At 39.9% G+C, this 18,596-nt stretch overlaps 3 protein-coding genes across 4 annotated transcripts; 2 read left to right on the top strand and 1 right to left on the bottom strand.

Moving 5' to 3' along the window:
• The first annotated feature begins 3 nt into the window (after positions 1–3).
• On the top strand, positions 4–9,916 carry atmin (ATM interactor). Its single transcript, XM_055036504.1, has 4 exons — positions 4–346; positions 3,935–4,060; positions 4,764–4,963; positions 5,050–9,916. The coding sequence occupies exons 1-4, from the start codon at positions 38–40 to the stop codon at positions 6,806–6,808; spliced, it is 2,394 nt and encodes a 797-aa protein (XP_054892479.1). The 5' UTR covers positions 4–37; the 3' UTR covers positions 6,809–9,916.
• A 1,033-nt stretch (positions 9,917–10,949) lies between these two features.
• LOC129364079 (uncharacterized protein C16orf46 homolog) lies at positions 10,950–12,946 on the bottom strand. 2 transcript variants are annotated; one of them, XM_055036501.1, is made up of 3 exons: positions 12,770–12,946; positions 12,476–12,675; positions 10,950–11,792 (listed from the first exon to the last, which is right to left on the bottom strand). In XM_055036501.1, exons 1-3 carry the CDS (start codon positions 12,798–12,800, stop codon positions 11,043–11,045), a joined length of 981 nt encoding a protein of 326 aa, XP_054892476.1. In that variant the 5' UTR covers positions 12,801–12,946; the 3' UTR covers positions 10,950–11,042. The 2 variants fall into 2 exon arrangements, with proteins under 2 accessions (XP_054892476.1, XP_054892478.1); XM_055036503.1 differs by having other exon boundaries at positions 12,824–12,944.
• A 132-nt stretch (positions 12,947–13,078) lies between these two features.
• On the top strand, positions 13,079–17,828 carry LOC129364397 (protein phosphatase 1 regulatory subunit 3E). Its single transcript, XM_055036988.1, has one exon. It carries the CDS (start codon positions 13,766–13,768, stop codon positions 14,648–14,650), a length of 885 nt encoding a protein of 294 aa, XP_054892963.1. The 5' UTR covers positions 13,079–13,765; the 3' UTR covers positions 14,651–17,828.
• Positions 17,829–18,596: the final 768 nt, after the last annotated feature.

Raw genomic sequence — 18,596 nt, 5'->3', positions numbered from 1 at the left:
ACGCTAAAGTCCCTTTCAGTCAAAGCGGAGGGACGTCATGCCCCTTCTCATTCAATGCTCCTGCTGGGGGGTGGGGGGGTCTATGCGAAACGGAATGGACTGTCAACAGAGAAACATGGCCGTTTCTGTAACGGCCAAGGCAAATGGCAGGCATAACTCGACGACAGGCGGTGTGAAATGCTGCGAAGAGCCTATGCCGCAGTGTCGGGAAATAGTAAAACCTACCATCATCGAGCTGACCAAAGAAGTTAGGACGAACATCCTCTGCACCGTGGAAGGATGTGGCAAGATTCTCCCCAACACACCTGCGTTGAACATGCATCTGGTAAAGTCCCACCGAATAAAGGTGAGTGAAGCAGCACAGGTAAACGTTCAGATGTAGCTTAAATGTGGAGATAAGTGCAATGCTAATTTGGCTAACTCGTGATGGAGAACGCCCGAAAACTGGAAAAACGCAAGTCATCCAACTTCGAGTTGACTAATTTGCAGATGAGTAGAGACGAGACAACAAAAACTTCGAGATTTTTCCAGTTTTATATGAGTAATGCTTATGTAGTGACAGTTTACCACTGGCTGGTTAGCTACATTTAAACTAGCTGCATGTGCTATCATGTGTTACGGTTTATGTAGGCTGTTCATTTCTTTTCTTATTGCAGCCACTTTGTTTAAGAGAAAAATAAAAATGACACACACACAAAAAGAAAACTACCTGCCATTTTTTGTTTAATATGCCTTATCGTACCCTAGTAAAATGCACATGAATGGTTTGCTGATTGTACAAAGCAACAGAAACGCCAGAATTTTGTCATTATTATACTGTTATGTGTTTGCTTTTATTACTGGAATAGTTATCTTTTATAAACATTACTTATTTTTATTATTTGTTACATATTTGTTCAATCTTTCTCTATTTTATAACAGTGGTACAAGACAAATAATTTGAGAAAACAATTGAGCTCCTCCACTTCCTTCCAGTAGCCCTACTGCCATCTGCAGGAATGCCTTCTTTGGGTCAGAAATAACCAATCACAGCCAGAAGGAAAATCTGTTAATAACCTTCAGCGCCTACACAAGTGTGATTGTGTAAGCATAGTATGCATATATAATGATATGAAACTTTCCTATTTCAAGTATAACAAATACAAATAATTATTTACTTGATCAGACTTGCTCAGTTAGTTCCTGTTGTACTTAGTGTTGATGCATTTCAATTTTGAGAGTGGAAAAAGTTACTTGATTATGATTTAAAAAATAAAATAAAATAGCGTAACCACTAAGTGCTAAACTGCTGAAACAACCAGCAGTTAAGCATCATAATCATCACAGATGAGTTTTAGATATAAAATATTTCCTTTTAAAGAGAACTTTGTATCTAACTGGACAGCTAAATAAGACATGTCTTATTATAGTAGTAATACTATATTATTTTACTTATAATAGTAATAATAAAAAAAATGTTTATAATCATTTTAACAACAATTAATTTCTTCCTCAATAATCAGTCAATAAAACCTTTACTGCCATTAGCAATCAAGTAATTCTGGTCAAGAATCTTTCGATGTTTCCATTGGTATTTTTAACCAATCTCAAGTGTCATGAACTCCAATGTTTTAGTTTGGAAGAGCTCTTTGCCTTCGTCCTAACATTTTGCTTTCTCTACTGAGTCTCTTCAGGAAAAGGGTCACTTTAAAGTGTTACTGTTACGTCCAGAATGAACAAATGTTTAACAAAATGTAAATAGTACTTTAAGTCTCAAAATGTCAGCTATATGAATATTTTGGAGCTGAACTCTATGTTCCCAGAGAGCACAACGATCCTAGTTAAACAACAGAACAGAAATGTGCATGATCTGCCTTTTTATATTAAAATCAATGGGAGCTAAGACTCATTAACATTCTCTATATTAATGAGAATAGTTGGCACTCTGTAGGGGGTATGTTGGTTTGATAAATAAAGTTTAAGTATAGACAGTTTCAGCTCTTGGCTTACAGTCAGACAAACGTCCTCACTGGATCGGACCTTTCTGTGGGAGGTTGTAATTCACTGTCTGCCCTCCATGAATGAAGTTCCTTTCTGGCAAAGGCTCCTCTTTGTCCAGCGACAGACTAAGCTCTTTGTTTAAAATAGGTGAATGTGAGAATTTGAATTAGCTCTTAGTAGTGAATGTAGGCAGGCTGGAGAAGTTTTTAAAGAACCAGTAAACCCACTGGATTTACCATGAAAACGCTGCGTTTGCCATATAAATGTGACGGACGGCGAACATTGTGGGTGTAGGCAAGTTTGGAAAAACATTAGATCAACTTTACTGACCTATTGTTTTGTTCCCGATAATCACAATCTATGTAGTTAGTTGTAATTCTGTTACTGTATCTGCATTGGATTTTTAGACGAAAGAAAGGAGCAAACTCTGACATTTAATTTGAGTGAAAACTTGGAGATACACTCCTTTGTGAAACTGCTATTAGTGGCGATAATGATAGTCCAGTGGTGATAAAGTTCTTGGATACTCCTGCTTCTCACTTTGCACTTCTTTTTCTGAATTATTCATGACTTGAGGCTGCCAAACTGAGGCCTGGTGTTGGTATTTTCACAGAGGCAGATGAAATGTTTTGCTTTGACCTGACTCCTTCCATCTCTTGGACACTTAAATAGCTTAGAGTAGCTCCAGACTATTATTTCCACTCATAATTGTATTTTACGGTTTCTCAGAGGTGAGAAACAATCCCTGCAATCTACCACATAACAGTTGAAGCTCAGCTAGCTCTTTTAGCTACATGCTGATGACAAATATTTTGACATTAAGTAGGTTTCATCACTTAATCATAAGATGACAATTCCAAGACAGCAACAGTTTTTCATGTGGGCTTTTTGCCCTCTCACTTCTCGCTCATAAAGCAGAGGCCCTTTAGTAACCATCCTCAGCTTGTCTTCTCCCTCTAGCGTTTCACCAGATGGAGATGACCTTGGCTGCTGAAAGATGACAGTATTTGTTGTGACAGTAGTGCTGCCTGTTTATGGCGTGTCAGATTCATTTAGTGACGCATCCTGGGGATATTAATCTGTTTTACTCAATAACAACTGAGGTTCTTGAAATGCATTAAAGAGAAGTCACGATGGCAACAAATCTTGAAAAAATAATAAATGTTCTACGTGTGGCGCTTCAAATATTTTTCCTTTCATATATCTGTTACAGCTAATGGTATAGTTTTTCAAGTCATACTATGAGTTGTCAACTAAAAAATGTAAGTTCAAGCCAAAGTAAACATGCATATCAGAAATGGTAATAAAAATTGTGCTTGATTAATTCCGTAGGTAATGTAACAACAAATCGTATGTCTTTGGAAACTGTTTTCCTTAAAGGAGTGCTATCATGCTAAATTCTTTTGTTTGTGCAAAAAAATATAATGAGCATGTTTTATATAGTCCATAAATATATCATAATCTGCTCAAGGAGGCCTCATAGGTCACCTTCAAGTCATGCCTAATTATAAGAAAAATGCATCAGTGCAGATAATTTAACAATGTACCGATTTAATTTAAAAGAGGCTTCAGACTGTTGGAAAAGCTCACAGTCATCACAGCCTCATGCTGGTCACCAGCTTGGTCACACTCTTAGGGATGTCGTCCCGTTTCTCAACAAGCGTTTGTGGCAATTCAGTTAATGTGGCATGCAGTATTTATTGTAAAGAAGCATTGTTACAACAAAGAAATGATCAACTGCACACAATTTAACCTACATTTTCAACTAGGTGCATTTGGTTTAATTTTAACTTCTTGTTAACTTTGCATGTTTGAAATGCCTTAAATCACTGCTGCATTTGTTGAATCAGAATCAAATGTCCACATCTTTAATGTGTAAAAAAAAAAAAGCAACTATTTTAAATGTCTTTGTTTTTGTTGTCTTTTGGTTTTTTGCTGTGACTAACCTCTTCAGGATGGAATTATCAACCCCACAGTCAGAAAGGAGATGAAGGGCTCACAAAAACTTTACTGCTGTCCCATCGAGGGCTGTCCCAGGGGCCCCAACAGACCTTTCTCACAGTTCTCCCTGGTTAAGCAAGTAAGAACTCTCTCTCACACTAAAAATCCAATGATTAAATAGCCTCTTTGTACCTTTCTAAAAGACTACATCAACCCATTGGTGTTGTGAGGCTCACTAAAAAAAGTTTCCTCCACTTTACAGTAGACCGTAAGACAAAACAAAACAAAAAAAAATAGCATGGCGCTTTTGTTCTTTCAGATGGTCGGATTGTTTACGTCAGTTAAGTTTCAAACAGTTAAAGATTTGAGTTGTTTGATTTTTACCACAAGCAATTTATTTAAGATGTCATCTCAGGTTCACTGAAAACTTGAAGATCCTGTGAGTTTCAGAGTGGGCTCTCTGTGGATCAGGCATGTGAGTTGCATCCTGTAGGCGATCATTCACTTTGGGATTTGGGAATTTAGGAAGTCAGACCAATTGCTAGGACTCTTTGGCATGAGTCCATATTATATGGATAATTATATTCTAAAAGAAAATAAGACATGCCTGGTACAGCATGTTGCCTTCTTATGGGAAACTGTTGCCATGAGAGTTTGTGCTTTGCCTCCAGCAGCATGTAGGTGGGTGGTATCCTCATAAATGACAGAAGCAACGATTCCACCAACAGAGCATTGTTTAGTCATATAATAATCATTGTTCTTCCTTTTTCCTGTTGGTTTTTGTCCTTCTGTTAATAAACCTGTTTTTTTTTGTTTTTTTACTTTAATATGTTTCATTGTAGCATTACATGAAGATGCATGCGGAGAAAAAACACAAGTGCTCCAAATGTAACAACGGCTACAGCACAGAATGGGACCTGAAGAGGCACATCGAAGACTGCGGGAAGACCTATGAGTGTACATGCGGCTGCCCCTATGCCAGCAGAGCTGCTTTGTTGTCTCATATCTACCGGACTGGTCATGAAATTCCTACAGAACACAGGCATGTAAAAAAGAGAGCAAACAGGATATTATTATACTCATGGTTTATTGATTGATTACTCTTTACTTGCTTTTCTTTGTTTACAGAGTTCCTCCTGTAAAAAAACGGAAGATGGAGAAACTTCTGAGTGTTTCTGAAAAAGTGAAGGTTCATGATTCAACTGTTCAAATGACGCCCGCTGCTAAAGAAGCGACGGAGACCGCTCTCCCCTCTGACTCAGCTGTGTACATCGTAGAGCCAACGAACCAGAGCTCTAACCCCCACAAGGGTCTTCAGAAGTTGCTCCTCCCAAAACCCAAGATGGCTTTAGTCAGCGTTCCAGTGATGCAGCTGGCCCATCTGCCAGTCCTTCTTTCGTCCACAGAAGGTGGCCCTCTGAGGTCTGTAGTGCTTGCAGTAGACAACCAAGGCTCTGTGAGCACTCTTCAGCTCCTGCCACAAACTCCAGGAGCAATCCTGCCCCAACTCGATGTAAAAAGTTTAGCTTTCAAGGATTACGTGCCCTCTTCACGTTCTAGCCAAGGTCCTATCAGCACAGGGATTCAGGTCAATCTGGATCCTGTGAGTACAGACGACTCGGCTGGCGGCGTGGCAGGACAGCGCGGAAGAAGCACCTCTACCAACATACAGACGGACAGGTCCTACTTGTCAAAAATGCTTCCAGTGACCGGAGAAGGAATTGGTCTGTGTTCTGTGAGCGAGTCCTCAGTTTCATCCTGCTCTCAAACAGACATTAGTGTGAGTGCCCAAGTCCTCCTGCCAGTAAGTGTTGAAACTCAAACATTCGTTTCCAGAGCCAAATCCACATCATCTGTTGGGGCTCAGACTGACAGTCAGTGCCTGAGTCAAATTACTTCGCCCTGCTCATCTGTGCTGCCCTCCAAAACTAAGCAGACACAGACATATTTTGCAATGCCACAAGTGGAGGAGAAGGCTCAGGATCAGGCTGCAATGTGCTCCGATCTGTTTGAGCACGACTCTCTCAGCGTTTCTACCCAAACATGTGTAGATATAAATGAGACCCTCAACGCTACTGGAAGCAATCTATACGAGGACTCAAAGTCAGTGGGTGGTTTGTGTTTCGGAGTGCAGACACATGATCTTGGTGGAAGCAACATGGCGGATAATCAAACCCAAACTATAACCCTTTTAAATGACCTGGAGAACATTTTGTCTGATCACCAGGTCATCACAGAGGCCTCTGCTGGCTGTGGGTCTGGCCCAGGCTCTGTTCAGGAGCAGCACAATGGAATAGACTTTGACTTTGAGGAGTTTCTTAATGCTGTGCACATTCAGACCCAGACAGAAGAGAGCGAACTGGGTGTACTGGGTGGTGACACACCTCTGGGATCTCTAGACATTCAGACTCAGACTGATTTTCTCCTCATGGATGAATTGGACCAAAGTGAAGGACAGAGCCGGTCTCAAACCAGCGACCTGGAGCTATTTGACACTCAAACTCAGACTGACCTCAATTTCCTATTAAATACTGGAAGCAGCATTCCCCTGAGCAACATCTTGCGACATTCAAGCTTTTCTATAAGCACAGAGTCCTCAGATACTGAAACACAAACCGATCTCCCCTCGTTTGCTGGAGGTCCTTCCTCACAGGCCCAGGGTGAGCATGGAAGGATGCTGAACAGCACAGAAACCCAGACCATGACCAGTCAGGCGGAGGGCCTGGGCCACCTTTTCCTGACCAGCAATGAAACACAGACTGTAATGGATGACTTCCTGTCAGCAGACCTGGCATGGAACATGGAGTCACATTTCAGCTCTGTGGAAACCCAAACTTGCGAGGAGCTTTGTGCTCTCTTTCAGCACTCTGACAAACCAAACAGCTGAAAAGCCTCGCAAGGAAGTTTTCCCCAAGCCTCTTGCAGAACAGGATAATTATTTACCGCTTTCTTCTAGAGGAGTGAGTCTGTGTTGCTCTAGTAGCTATTCGACCATTCCAGAGGGGGCGTCACTTCCGGAGCATTTCCAGGTTAACATCCTGACATGGGGTTTCTGCACAGTCTGGAAAAATTACAGGATCTTATTTGGCCATTTTGCAGGTCTGGAGAAGTATGACAGGAAGAACACAAAGGATGGGCAATGTTTGATCTTTTTCTCTTTTTTTTCCTGCCTTTATTTTCTCATTTTTAATTTTCAAAAGGACATAAATCAAATTATGTTTCATGAACGCTGTGGCTTTTGCATTTGTTTGTTTTTAAATGAATTTCTTTATCCTTGATTTACCACAGAAGAGCTTGATGTACTATTCTAGCCATCTAGCATTCAGAAGTCAAAAAGGAGTCATTTATCAGATATAAGAAAACTTTCAATTCATGTTTTAATACAACAACAAAAAAATTCACATAGAATCCAGTTTCAACACTGTTTCAGGATGTGTGGAACCTATATTTTCTATAAGAAAATAAGATCTTCAAGGTTGATCTTTTTGTGTTCAAATGTCCAGAATACTATAAAAAGTAGAACTCTGGAAATTTTATTCTGGAAAAGCATGAAATTCCAAAATGAAGAATATGTAGGAACCCTGCTGATAGCTTTGGTGCACTTTATTAGATCAGTGGGCGTGATTTATTAGCTCCTGTGACAGTTTACATATTTATTCGCACACACGTTGTATGTGTTTTGTCTGACCCGTATATTTCCACCGCGAGTGGTTTGTGACGTCAAGTCTTTTACAGTTTAGTTTTTAAATTACCAGGTGTTAAAGCTTCTTGAACTCCTTTCATCTCAGCAGTGTAGGATGCAACAATAAACATTGTTTACATTTAAAAAAGCGCATGAAACCTTTCCAAGGTTGGCCACACAACACGGCTGTCTTATCTGCACTTGTGCATTTGACCGGCTGCCCTCCTTGAAGTTACTGTCGGCCTAAGGAAGGCTGCACGCTCCGCTTTTCATGCTCTAACATTTGAAGTTGATGAACAACACGAGCAAGGTCTTACGTTAATTTTCCTCTTAAACACTCGGCTCGCCTTGACACAACCGATCTTTGCTCCAAGCAGCTAAAATAAATTCAAAATATACAAGTATGCATTCATCTGTGGCACAAGTTTTAAAAAGTAATTGTTGAACAGTAGTGAGTTTTTGCACACTTCTTTTTTTTTTATTTAAATGTGATTGTGGTGTTTAATATTGTGTGAAAACTAAAACTTTATTTTTTGTTGCTTGTAGGTAATCACTCTGAGTCATTTAATGGGCTTGGCTGTCATTGTCTTTGACTTATTCATTAGCTGGTGTAAGTTTATACAGTAGCAGCACTGTGAGCTGAAGCAATCCTGTATCGTTACTGTGCAGTAAAAAGGTGAGTCAGACCTAGGATTAGCACTGTTACTGTATGTTTACCACTCGATAGACTGAAAGTAATATCCTTGAGATAACTTTTTAATTCTGTCTTGTTCCAAAGTGTCAAAATTTAATTTCTTTTTCTTTTTTTAATACTATTGAACTTTTTACCTCACAGCAGAATAGATTATGTTTTAAAAGAGAACATAACCTTACAGGCCTTTTTTTGTTTTGTTTTGTCTGTGCCTTAATTCTGGTATTAACTTTGGTTTTGTTTTATAATTTGCTGCTTTTACAGAAAACACAGATTACAAGCATATTAATAGCATCCATTTGTCCCTACATTGCGTGTGTAATCAATTCAGGTAGAATGTTATCAACATGGTTGCATGATGTACCAAAATATTTCTGGTTTGATTTGATCATTTTGTCGTGTGAAATGATTGCTGTTCAGTATATAATTTCAATAAGATAAGTTTCCATCTTATTATTTAATGGGTAACTTGTTTTGTTGTTACATTTGAAAAACAATTGGAAACAGAAGAATGTATAGAAAATAGCACAGTGTCTAAGTGTACCGTACTCATTTAAATTTTTTGCACAACATCCTAAATGATGATGGATATTTCAATGTCTTAAGTTTCTTTTTTTTCTTTTTTTTTTGTCACATTGTCAATTTGACTATTTATTGTTTTGAGCTCTTGACTTCTAGTTTGTGGTTTTTGAATTCAGAAAAACACAGCATTGTTGTTTCTAGCTTTAATGGAACAGACAAATGCCTTCCTTTAGAAAGAAAATGTTCGAACTTTGTTGGTCTTAATTGTCAGCAACAGTATTTTCTCCCTGTGAAAGGAGTGCATGCACAATTTATGTTTAGAGGAATTCAGCTTCAGTTGCCTCAATGCGTAGTTATCAGTTGCCTTGATTATTTGTTGAAGCTACTCTTCAATTGTCAATAAATATTGGAAAAAAATTGTGCTATCTTTATTACAAAAGTTTTAAAAAAGACATAAAAAGCTTTGCGAGAGCTGCATGTTAAAGTAAAGTTGACAGATGCACAATGGAAACCATACAAACAAATGATTTAACAGGGTTGTTCTTTGCAAAAAATTTTAATTACTGAAACTAATATAGTCTAGAATTGAATATGCACACCATGCTGTGTATATTCAATTCCAGACTATTAGGTATTGCAGCTCTAGGTGAAACTCAACCTTTAAAAATCAGATTTATTATGTCAGTAACTCAATTCAAAAAGTCAAACTTGCAGTTATATTTCACACACTGATATTTTTTTCAGGGTTGCTGCTCATTTTTATAATTTGGCTTGCATCTGACAAATCTCAGAAAATCAGAACATTATATGATTCATTCATCATATGTAGAAATGCTTTACACACATTGATGACTTGACAGTTGACTAGATGTTTATTGCTCTGCATTAACTCCTCTTTTAAGATAAATGTTATTTATTTCCATTCTATTTGGAAATCAAAGCCCCAGAGTCATGCTTTCCAACATGTGGGCACTTGTGCTTAAAAAATCCTTCTTTATTGATTTTGTGTCATACTCAATTTCTTTCTAGAAAACTACATTTTGGGTAGTGGATATGCATGAATTTTACTATTTGGATTGAATTGTTGAAATAAAACTACAAATGGCATCACCTGAGTTATTGAAATACACAAAAAAAAATCGAAAGCTAATTTTCTATACCAGTACAATCAAAATATTTTTGATAAAATTTAACCAAATGTTCATACTGATTTGTACCAACTGACATTAAGAGATAGTAGTCATGTTTGATTTTCAATTTGTTTTACAAAAAGTGTTTTAATGCTCATTAAAACAAAATTATATTCGCCTATCAAAGAACAGCCTTTCGGTTGGCAGGGTGTCCCTCAAAAGGAAATTTTCTTTGTATTTTCAAACATAACTTCAGATGCGATGGAAGCATTTTGTATTTATTTTGTATTATAAAGGTATTTTTCAAATATTTCATTTTCATGATGCCTACGTTGACTACAACTGTACCATGTCTGGTACTGGTAATGTTCCAGAATTTGGAAAGTATCTTAAGCCAGTCGCAGTTGAACAGTTGTCATTGACAGCTCTCAGAGGTTAATTTAAACCATTTTGTTCCTGTTGGTTATTTCTTGCAGTTGATGGTAGGATATGGAAAGCAGAAAATGTATTGCTTTCCTTCTACAGCTTGCCATAGCTTCACCAGTTGTCTAAATATTAATGGTGCTAGATGGTTCTGAAGGAACCAAATGTGGATGACCCATTCAATCCGAAAACATTTTTATAATTGTTGATCTAACTTGCTAGTCCTGCAAAAGACTGCAAATGTGAGAATTATTCTATGCCTTTAAAATTGCAAACATTCAATGTAGTGCATCATATTTCCTCAGTGTGCTTAAATATATTTGCTATAATTAACCTTAATTCCCTCTGCAGCTCATCTTCAACTCTCAACACAATTTAAAATGGCATTATATTGCACTGCACTGGGACAGCAGATACTGTGCTCTGCTCATCAGACACATTTGTGGTTTCAGATTGCTTTTAACGCCTAATAGGCATGGAATATAATTGCTGTATACATAAAATGTATTATAACCAACAGAAACAGTCTATGGAACCATCAGAAGCATTGAAAAAGGACTGTCAGTGTACAACAAAACGCTTAAACTTTCCATGCATTTATTTGATTGAATTTGACCATCAGTGAGGAGACATTTGCTTCAAAAGCCTCATGTAACACACAAAGTTCTGATTCTTAGATGAGCAGACTCTTGGTGGCTACCAGGGGATGGATGCCTCGTGGCATGTTGTTCCCCAGAGAGAACGCTGTGGGATGCAATGTGTCCATTTTGGGAGATACGGTTGATTTCCTCCTGCTCGTAACAGAACCACAACCATTGGGGAACAAATTGGGGCTTTGCGCCTGGCTGTCAGTAGAGGCTGGGGAGGAAAGGGGACGCTCTAACTTAGCCGTAGCATCCAGTCCTGTCTGAGTTGCTTTGATCCCCTTCTTAAGCCTGCTAACGGTTTTTACGTCTGCCATCTTCTTGCCTTTGTTGTCCTTCTGGAGTGAATTGATAGGAGGCAAAAATTTAAAGTTTTTGATGGGGACCGTTGTGACATCATGCCTGATGGTGTGCTTCTGAACTTTCAGGGCTCGGCTCTCTACAGGAGAAGATTGTGAGGCTTGGCGAAGCACTGGACTTGTCTCTTGTGCCACCCTTTTCTTCTCCGAGGAACCTGGCTTCTGAGTGGGACTGTGGCAAGGTGATGTTGCTTGATCTTGAGATCCCGGTTGATGGCTCAGGGATGCAGCTTCCTTTACGTTAGGCTGGCCTGCATTTGGCTTGCAGTGCTGCTCCATCAGGCTGGCTGTGCTGCCTACTTTAGGGGGCGTTCGGTTGAACCCCGAAGTGGCCAGGCTTTCAGACTCCTTGTGCTTTGCTGTCTCCTTCTGACTCATCATCACGCAGCACAAAGGAGAGACTCTGCCCCAACCGTGGACCTGTTGTAAAACCAGATTTGAAATAAAACTTAGCATTATGTCTAGACATGAAACCCATAAAATAAATTACTCTTGAGGCTAACGAAGAGAAATGATGTATGAAACTTTTCAAAGCATGAGTGTTGCCAAATGAAGGTGTTAGTAGTGTAAATACATTTTGGTCATTTTAATAATTTCCTGTAACCCTTTATCCCCCCTCCTATTTAAATAATAACTTATAGTTAAAGTATAAATATTCATATCTTTCAAAGATGCAGAAATATATTTGTCTTTGATCTAATAATGCAAGCAATGGACAATTACCGTTTACATATTTATCTAAAATGCTTTGAGGAAGACATTATAATTGAATATGTATGATAAAAATATAATTAATGCATATACATATGAATACATATAGATATATCTATATATCTATATTTCTATTTCTATTGAAATATATATTTATATATATATATATGTTACTCATGTTATCATTATGTGATGGTTTGAAGCATTTAGATGTGACAAGCAGAAGGAAAGGGGACATGCATTTCCACAGTCCTGTATAAGAATAAAAACTGACACTCAGTCAGTCAGTCTGTCAGTAGTCTGTCAGTTGGTACTAAAATGAGTTCATTTTACTGCAGAAGTAAAATGAAATCAATAAGAGAAACGGGGGAAAGGGCGTGAAGATGACTTACAGCATGTTCCCAACCGGGGTAACAATGCCACTCATGCGGTTCCAGATCTCTCATGAAGCTCTGCTCACTAATATCCAGAAGGGCATCAACATGTTTCCTCTCTGGCATCTCCAAAAGCTTTGACTCCAGGTCTTCTGCGTCTATCGCCGCCTTGTCACATTTTGGCCGCTCCTCGACGTCATCGTTAACTTGTGGTGCATCTTGGGAGTTGATATAAGATAATGTGAAATATGCATCGCGCCGTTTCGGTTAACAGGAGATGAAAATCCGAAACCTTTACCGACCGTGACTCACCAAAACCACTCACACTGACTCCTTTTAACATTTTGAGTGCGTCAGTTCACTAACCTCTCAGAACAGCATGCCGTTACTGGTTGTGTTTACTCCTGAACTGCGGCGGAGGAAGTTGTGAACGCCTTCAGAGAGCGGCGGTGTCGTCGTCATGGTAACGGGGACGGCGTGACGTCGGCAGCGTGGAAGGGCAGCAGTAACCTCAGCAGCCAGAATGTATAATAATAATAATAATAATAATAATAATAATAATAATAATAATAATAATAATAATAATAATAATAATAATAATAATAATTCCTGCACCGACAGCGTGTGAGTGTGAATGTGAAGGCTGATCTCACTGTTCATTTAAAACACTCATTTTATGAGTTCGGATTTACGCATGCGCCGGAAACTGTCGATTAGAGCAGAAAGCTCCTTAGATGTGAATGATGTTTTTTTTTTTTTTTTTTTTTTAACTGCATGCATGGGTTTGGGCGGAGCTGCACTTTGTAACGTGGATGTGAAAAAACGGGGAAGTTAGCAGGTTTCATTGCTTCAGAAGGAGGAAACCATTTTTGGTCGGTTGATACGTGAACTTCTGCACGTAGGCTGTTACGTACGTCAGTAACGCTCAATTCATGCAAGGTTGGCTCTGGGAGGAACGCCAGCTTACTTCTTTGAAATGCAAGCGACTGAGACTGACGATTTATCTCACGGGCTCTTCCGCTGACTCTTTCTCTCGTTTTCCCGCTGAGCAGAGCGAGTCGCGGTGTCCGCAGCTGCAGTCCGGACTCTCGGCTGCTGGAACCGCAATCGCGCGGTTAATTGGTCCAAAGCCGCGCGGTGTCAGCATCTGACGCAACAGGAGCGCCTATCCGCGAGGGGCACACTGACACCTGAGCGCTTTATGTCTTGACTCGCCGGGTTGCACTTCATCACGACCGACTCGGTTCTGCAGTGCAGGTCGCCGTGGCGCTGAAGCAAAGCCCCAGTGTTTGCGTGCCATCCGCGGCCATGCTGCCTCCGAAGAACTGCCTCCCGAGGAACTACAGCTGCATCGCGGGGCTCTTCGGAAGCCTGACCGCGGCCAACCCGAGACTGGAGGATGGAGAGGAGTGTGATGTGATGAACGGCTCGTGTGAACCCATGGAGAACTCGGTGGTGGACGAGAGGCCACGGGGCAGGGAGATTTTCCTCAAGACCCCGCAGAGCCCGAATCTCCGCCGCAGGTGCAAATCGCTCCCTACGCCTATGGAGAGAGCAAAGTTGGAGATCGCACGCAGTAGAAGTCCGACCAGTCAGAAAAAGGTCCGCTTCGCTGACTCCCTTGGCTTGGAGCTCATAACTGTGAAGCACTTCGACGATGCGGACGATCCGGAGGTGCCGGAGCGCATTTTGGCGAAGCTGCCCAAGGCGACGCTCCATCACCTGGACACAAAGTTCCCTCGGGCTCCTGCGCACTCTGTGTTCATGGAGCTGCAGTTCATAAACCCAGGCACGCTACCCGACTTCGAGCAGAAGGTCAGAGAGGTGAAGGTGCTGCTGGAGACGGTGCAAACGGACGACTTCACCCTCTCCGGCTTTGTGCGCGTCTTGAATCTGGCCTTTGAGAAAAGCGTCTCTTTGCGCTATTCCCTAAACAACTGGATAACGTTCATGGACAGCTTGGCCACCTATGTGCCAGACTCGAGCGACGGCGTCACTGACAAGTTCAGCTTCAAGATCGTCATGCCCACCTACTTAGATAACGGTGGCACCTTGCAGTTCGCCATTAAATACTGTGTCGGCGGACATGAATTCTGGGACAACAACAACGGGAACAACTACAAGGTGCGTCGCCATCGGCTAAAGATGTCGCCACCTCGGGAGTGGGAGAATGGTTGGGTCCACTTTATCTGAGTGACGGGCTCTGATTTTACGCACTCGGTTAGTGCGTTTTCTGCGCGTAACGCTCTCCGGATAGACCTTAACGTGCGACTGTAGCCTGTTAAATGTTTGGATTCATTTCTTCTCAGTCACTAACATGCTGTGACAGAAAAATATTGACCCATGCTATTTCCAAACAGCTGCCCTGTTGTGATAATACTACATTGACTGGATGAGCCTGACAGGGTCCCAGCAGGAGGGGCGGGGATGCGGTCTGATATATAGCCTATATATATATATATTTTTTTTTTTCTTTTTTTTGCCTTGATGTTAGGGCTCGCTGAACTTGGCGCCCTTTGGGTGGTGGGGAGGGGGCATGCTCAAATGATGTAATATGCCACGGAAAACGCCATCTTCAGGCTTTACTGCACACGTCAGGAGAAGTTGTAACATTTAGCTGCTTCGATTTGGCAATTTTTTGTTTAGCGCGCTTATAGATGTGACGGTAAACAGGAAGCCTTACTGCATAGCTATCTGGGTCCGGAGTCCCACAGTGATCTCCTGCAGTATTTGGAGGAAAACACGCAGACCTCTGCTGAAACAGAGGACGAAATCTAAATTAAATAATTCATCATAGATTATATAAACATCAGAGATTATATGAAAAAGATATTTTATGTACTAAATAATAATTTCCTATGAGATTCTATCAAGAATGCCTTATTCTATTTGAAATATAGTTTTATTTTTGTGCAATATTATCACCGTTTGGACAAAACTAACTACTAAATAGTTTTCCATTGATGTATCCAGCCAGCATTTGTGTTTGGTCGCCATGTGAATCTTGCTGTGGCTGGTTTGGAAACGAAAGACTTTAAAGTTTTATTTGTGACTCTTGGCTGTGTAGCTCAAAAGATAAGAATACTAGGTCTACTGTTTTTTTTTTTTAATATGACCTAGATATTGTTAGCAGATTTAATCACAATTCTTATAATAGACCTTTTTTTTTTACCCCAGATAGTAAATGGTACATTTATTGCCCAAACCTAGTTTTAAGTGGACCCTTGTGTATAATTGGCTTCATGTCTGGAACCGACATGAGTGAACTACTGACAAACTTGTTGTGCAAAACCAGATGAGAATCATGAAGGTATTACCTGGATTTTTAATGAATATTAAGAAAATTATTTCAAATTTAGAAATACATCTAGGACCAGCTGTAGACAATCCCATTCGGGACCCATTATTCAGCACAGGTCCTTCTTGAATGTGCTCCACATGTGAATGCTGGCTGGGTAGGGGTGATGTAGTTGGGTTGTAATTTGCCTTCGTGTTATTTTAATATGTAGCATTAATCCGTTATTATTTTCAGAAAACAAAACAGTGCAATTCTTTTAACCCTGTATGATTAGGGTTGTGTTTATACACAATAGGAACCACTTCTTCTTACCTGCTGTCTTGAAAATGTTTCTTTCCACCCACTGCACTGCTCCAACATGGTTGTGCTTCCATTAAGGAAAACATATGCAGAAGCTGTATGAGCAGTTAAGTGTACCTCACTTTATTTATGTACTTCCTCCTCTTCAGGTCAGTGGTGGTGATAGAACAGATGATATTTATAGCAATTATTTTTACATTCAAACAAAAGCGTATTATTGTATATTCACAGATGGAAATATTTTAGATTCTTGATTGCACTGTTAGCAATGTTTCCACATAGCAGTTTTGTCTGTAGACGAAGTAGCTACTACAGATGACTGCTTTAAACAGCTTCTGCTGCTGTAAAGGTACTCGACAGTCATCACTTTGCAAGGACCTTGTCCTTTTGCACTTCACAGGAATGACCAAACAATGTCAGCCATTATTTATTTCTGCAGCCCGTCTCACTGCTTGTTTTTCATGCTGTCGTCACGGATTCATCTGATTTATGCCATGTTTTTTCACGTACATTGTTCCTACAGATATATATTTTTATTGAATTCTTTTTAACTTGGTCCCCTGTGCAATGTATGCACTCAGTGATTATGGTGAACAAAAGCTTGCTCTTTCCTCTGGAATAATGATGCTTGAAACAACAGGAAGCAGAGGAGGAGGAACACTCAGCGTGCTTTTAATTCCAGTCCTCTGAGTGTAGTCTGAACATCACCTTGGCCTTTATTTACATCCCCAGGGCCTCAGAGGAAAGTTTTCCACTAGAAGAGCCCGGAATGTGGATGAAGGCTATTCCTGTAACCACTTAGCTTGGGGTTTGGAGCTGTTTCCACTGTGAATCCATTGGTGGTGTTGGTCTTCAACTTTGACACATGTCAGCACCCAAAGACTGAGGCTAATAATTGGCTCTGATGATGTGTGAGGGAGATTCAGTGACATTTGCCACCACACATCTTTTTTATGTACATAGCTTCAAATTACTGTGGATAGAAAAGGTCTAGTCATGCCGTGTTTCATGCTGAATGTCTTCCTGTTGGTGTTCTGTGTATTTTTGAAGCATTTTCAATCCTTATTGGTGCAAATGGTTCAGTCATCCGATGCTGCAAAATTATAGGAAGTTCTCTGAGTCAATTAACACACAAGTCTAATTGTAGAGATGTAACATATTATTATGTTTAGTCTTGCAGTAATTGTGGATGTTGGTTGGATCCGCTTGAAAAAAGGCATGTTCGCTTTGTTTCGATGCAAACTGCTCACTATGTGAGCGATTCGTATCACGATCGATGGGGGACGCAAGTGAGGAAAGATTGTAGACTTTATGAACTCTGGACAGCGACTAGGGACATGTAAAGTCTGAATAGAAAATGTAAGACGCACTTTGGTGCTTGATAGCTTTTTGCATGAATGACTAATGATTGTAGCTAACACTGAGCAGTCAGAGCAGGTCTTTGCAGTTAGAGGAGGAAAAGGGATGCATATTTGTCTCTGAAAGTTTCTCCTTGGAAATCTTTTCCAGCTTTTAGCACATTGTGCTGCTCTTGTGTCTCAGTCTGTCTAATGTATTGTAACTTAATGACACTGGTATTTTTCTTTTATTTATCTTCTTTTATTTGCATCTTTTCAGAGCTATGTGTTTTAACATCTACACTGTGAGTTTCGTGTCCTTTATTCTGTGAAAGCTCTTCATATTTGCACGTTAAGCAGAAATGTACTGTCATGTTTGTAATGTAATTCCATACTTTGTTAAATTGATGCTTAATAAAAGCTTTTGTGATGGAAAGCAATCTTTTCTGTTTCTTGAGCTCACCTAACTAGAAGTGTTAAAGTATTTCTTGGTTTTTCTAAGTGACTGTATTCAAGTAGTTTCTGTAGTAGATATCTACCATTGGCCACCATTCTTGAAGCAGATCTCTGTAGCGGGTTTCAGCACGACGCCATTATGAACCTGCCGAAGGACATGTCCTTGAATTCATTTCGGCTCTGACACCGCTCCTCTGTTTACAGACGGGGTGCTTGAAACAGGAGAAAGTGCAGGAGAAGGTGCCATAAAATGTGAGACATTTAATAAAGAAAAAAAAACAAATGTCTCTTGTGTGATAAAGAATAATAGAACAGTTATTTTACCTACAGAGAATTAAGGAAGGTGCATTTGCTTTTTCTTTAGTTATTTTAACATTTATAAAGGTTACGTTGACAGAAGATAACGCCTCTATTTATGAAATGTAGAAGTACACTGTCAACATTTATTTCTTGCTACCTGTTCATGTGCACACACAAAAATCAACAGCATTTGTAAGGAAATTTTGATATATTTGAATTCTTCGTATGCAGATTTTTTCTTTACAGCCACACAAAGCTTATCACGTCACAGTAAAGACAGGACTCACTGTCTTTACCTTAAAGGACACATGACATATGGATGGATGGGGTTCAAAGCGCTGGCCCTGCAGTTGAAAAACTACTGCTGATCCATTGAAAACACAACCATATCTAACATGAAGCATCCACACATTTTATTCTGACATCCATCTTTTTTTTTAATCTGTTC

Source organism: Poeciliopsis prolifica, unplaced genomic scaffold, assembly GCF_027474105.1.
Source record: "Poeciliopsis prolifica strain line A6 unplaced genomic scaffold, Auburn_PproV2 SCAFFOLD011, whole genome shotgun sequence".
Taxonomy (NCBI): domain Eukaryota; kingdom Metazoa; phylum Chordata; class Actinopteri; order Cyprinodontiformes; family Poeciliidae; genus Poeciliopsis; species Poeciliopsis prolifica.
This window is presented reverse-complemented; position numbering and strand designations above follow the sequence as displayed.

Excerpts from the sequence above, each read along its gene's own strand:
- atmin (XM_055036504.1), top strand. The coding sequence starts at position 38 with ATGCCCCTTCTCATTCAATGCTCCTGCTGGGGGGTGGGGGGGTCTATG. Across the intron at positions 347-3,934 it reads TAAAGTCCCACCGAATAAAG|GATGGAATTATCAACCCCAC; the intron begins GTGAGTGAAGCA and ends TAACCTCTTCAG. Across the intron at positions 4,061-4,763 it reads AGTTCTCCCTGGTTAAGCAA|CATTACATGAAGATGCATGC; the intron begins GTAAGAACTCTC and ends GTTTCATTGTAG.
- LOC129364079 (XM_055036501.1), bottom strand. The coding sequence starts at position 12,800 with ATGTTAAAAGGAGTCAGTGTGAGTGGTTTTG. Across the intron at positions 12,676-12,769 it reads AGTCAGTGTGAGTGGTTTTG|ATGCACCACAAGTTAACGAT; the intron begins GTGAGTCACGGT and ends TCAACTCCCAAG. Across the intron at positions 11,793-12,475 it reads ACCCCGGTTGGGAACATGCT|GTCCACGGTTGGGGCAGAGT; the intron begins GTAAGTCATCTT and ends GTTTTACAACAG.
- LOC129364397 (XM_055036988.1), top strand. The coding sequence starts at position 13,766 with ATGCTGCCTCCGAAGAACTGCCTCCCGAGGAACTACAGCTGCATCGCG.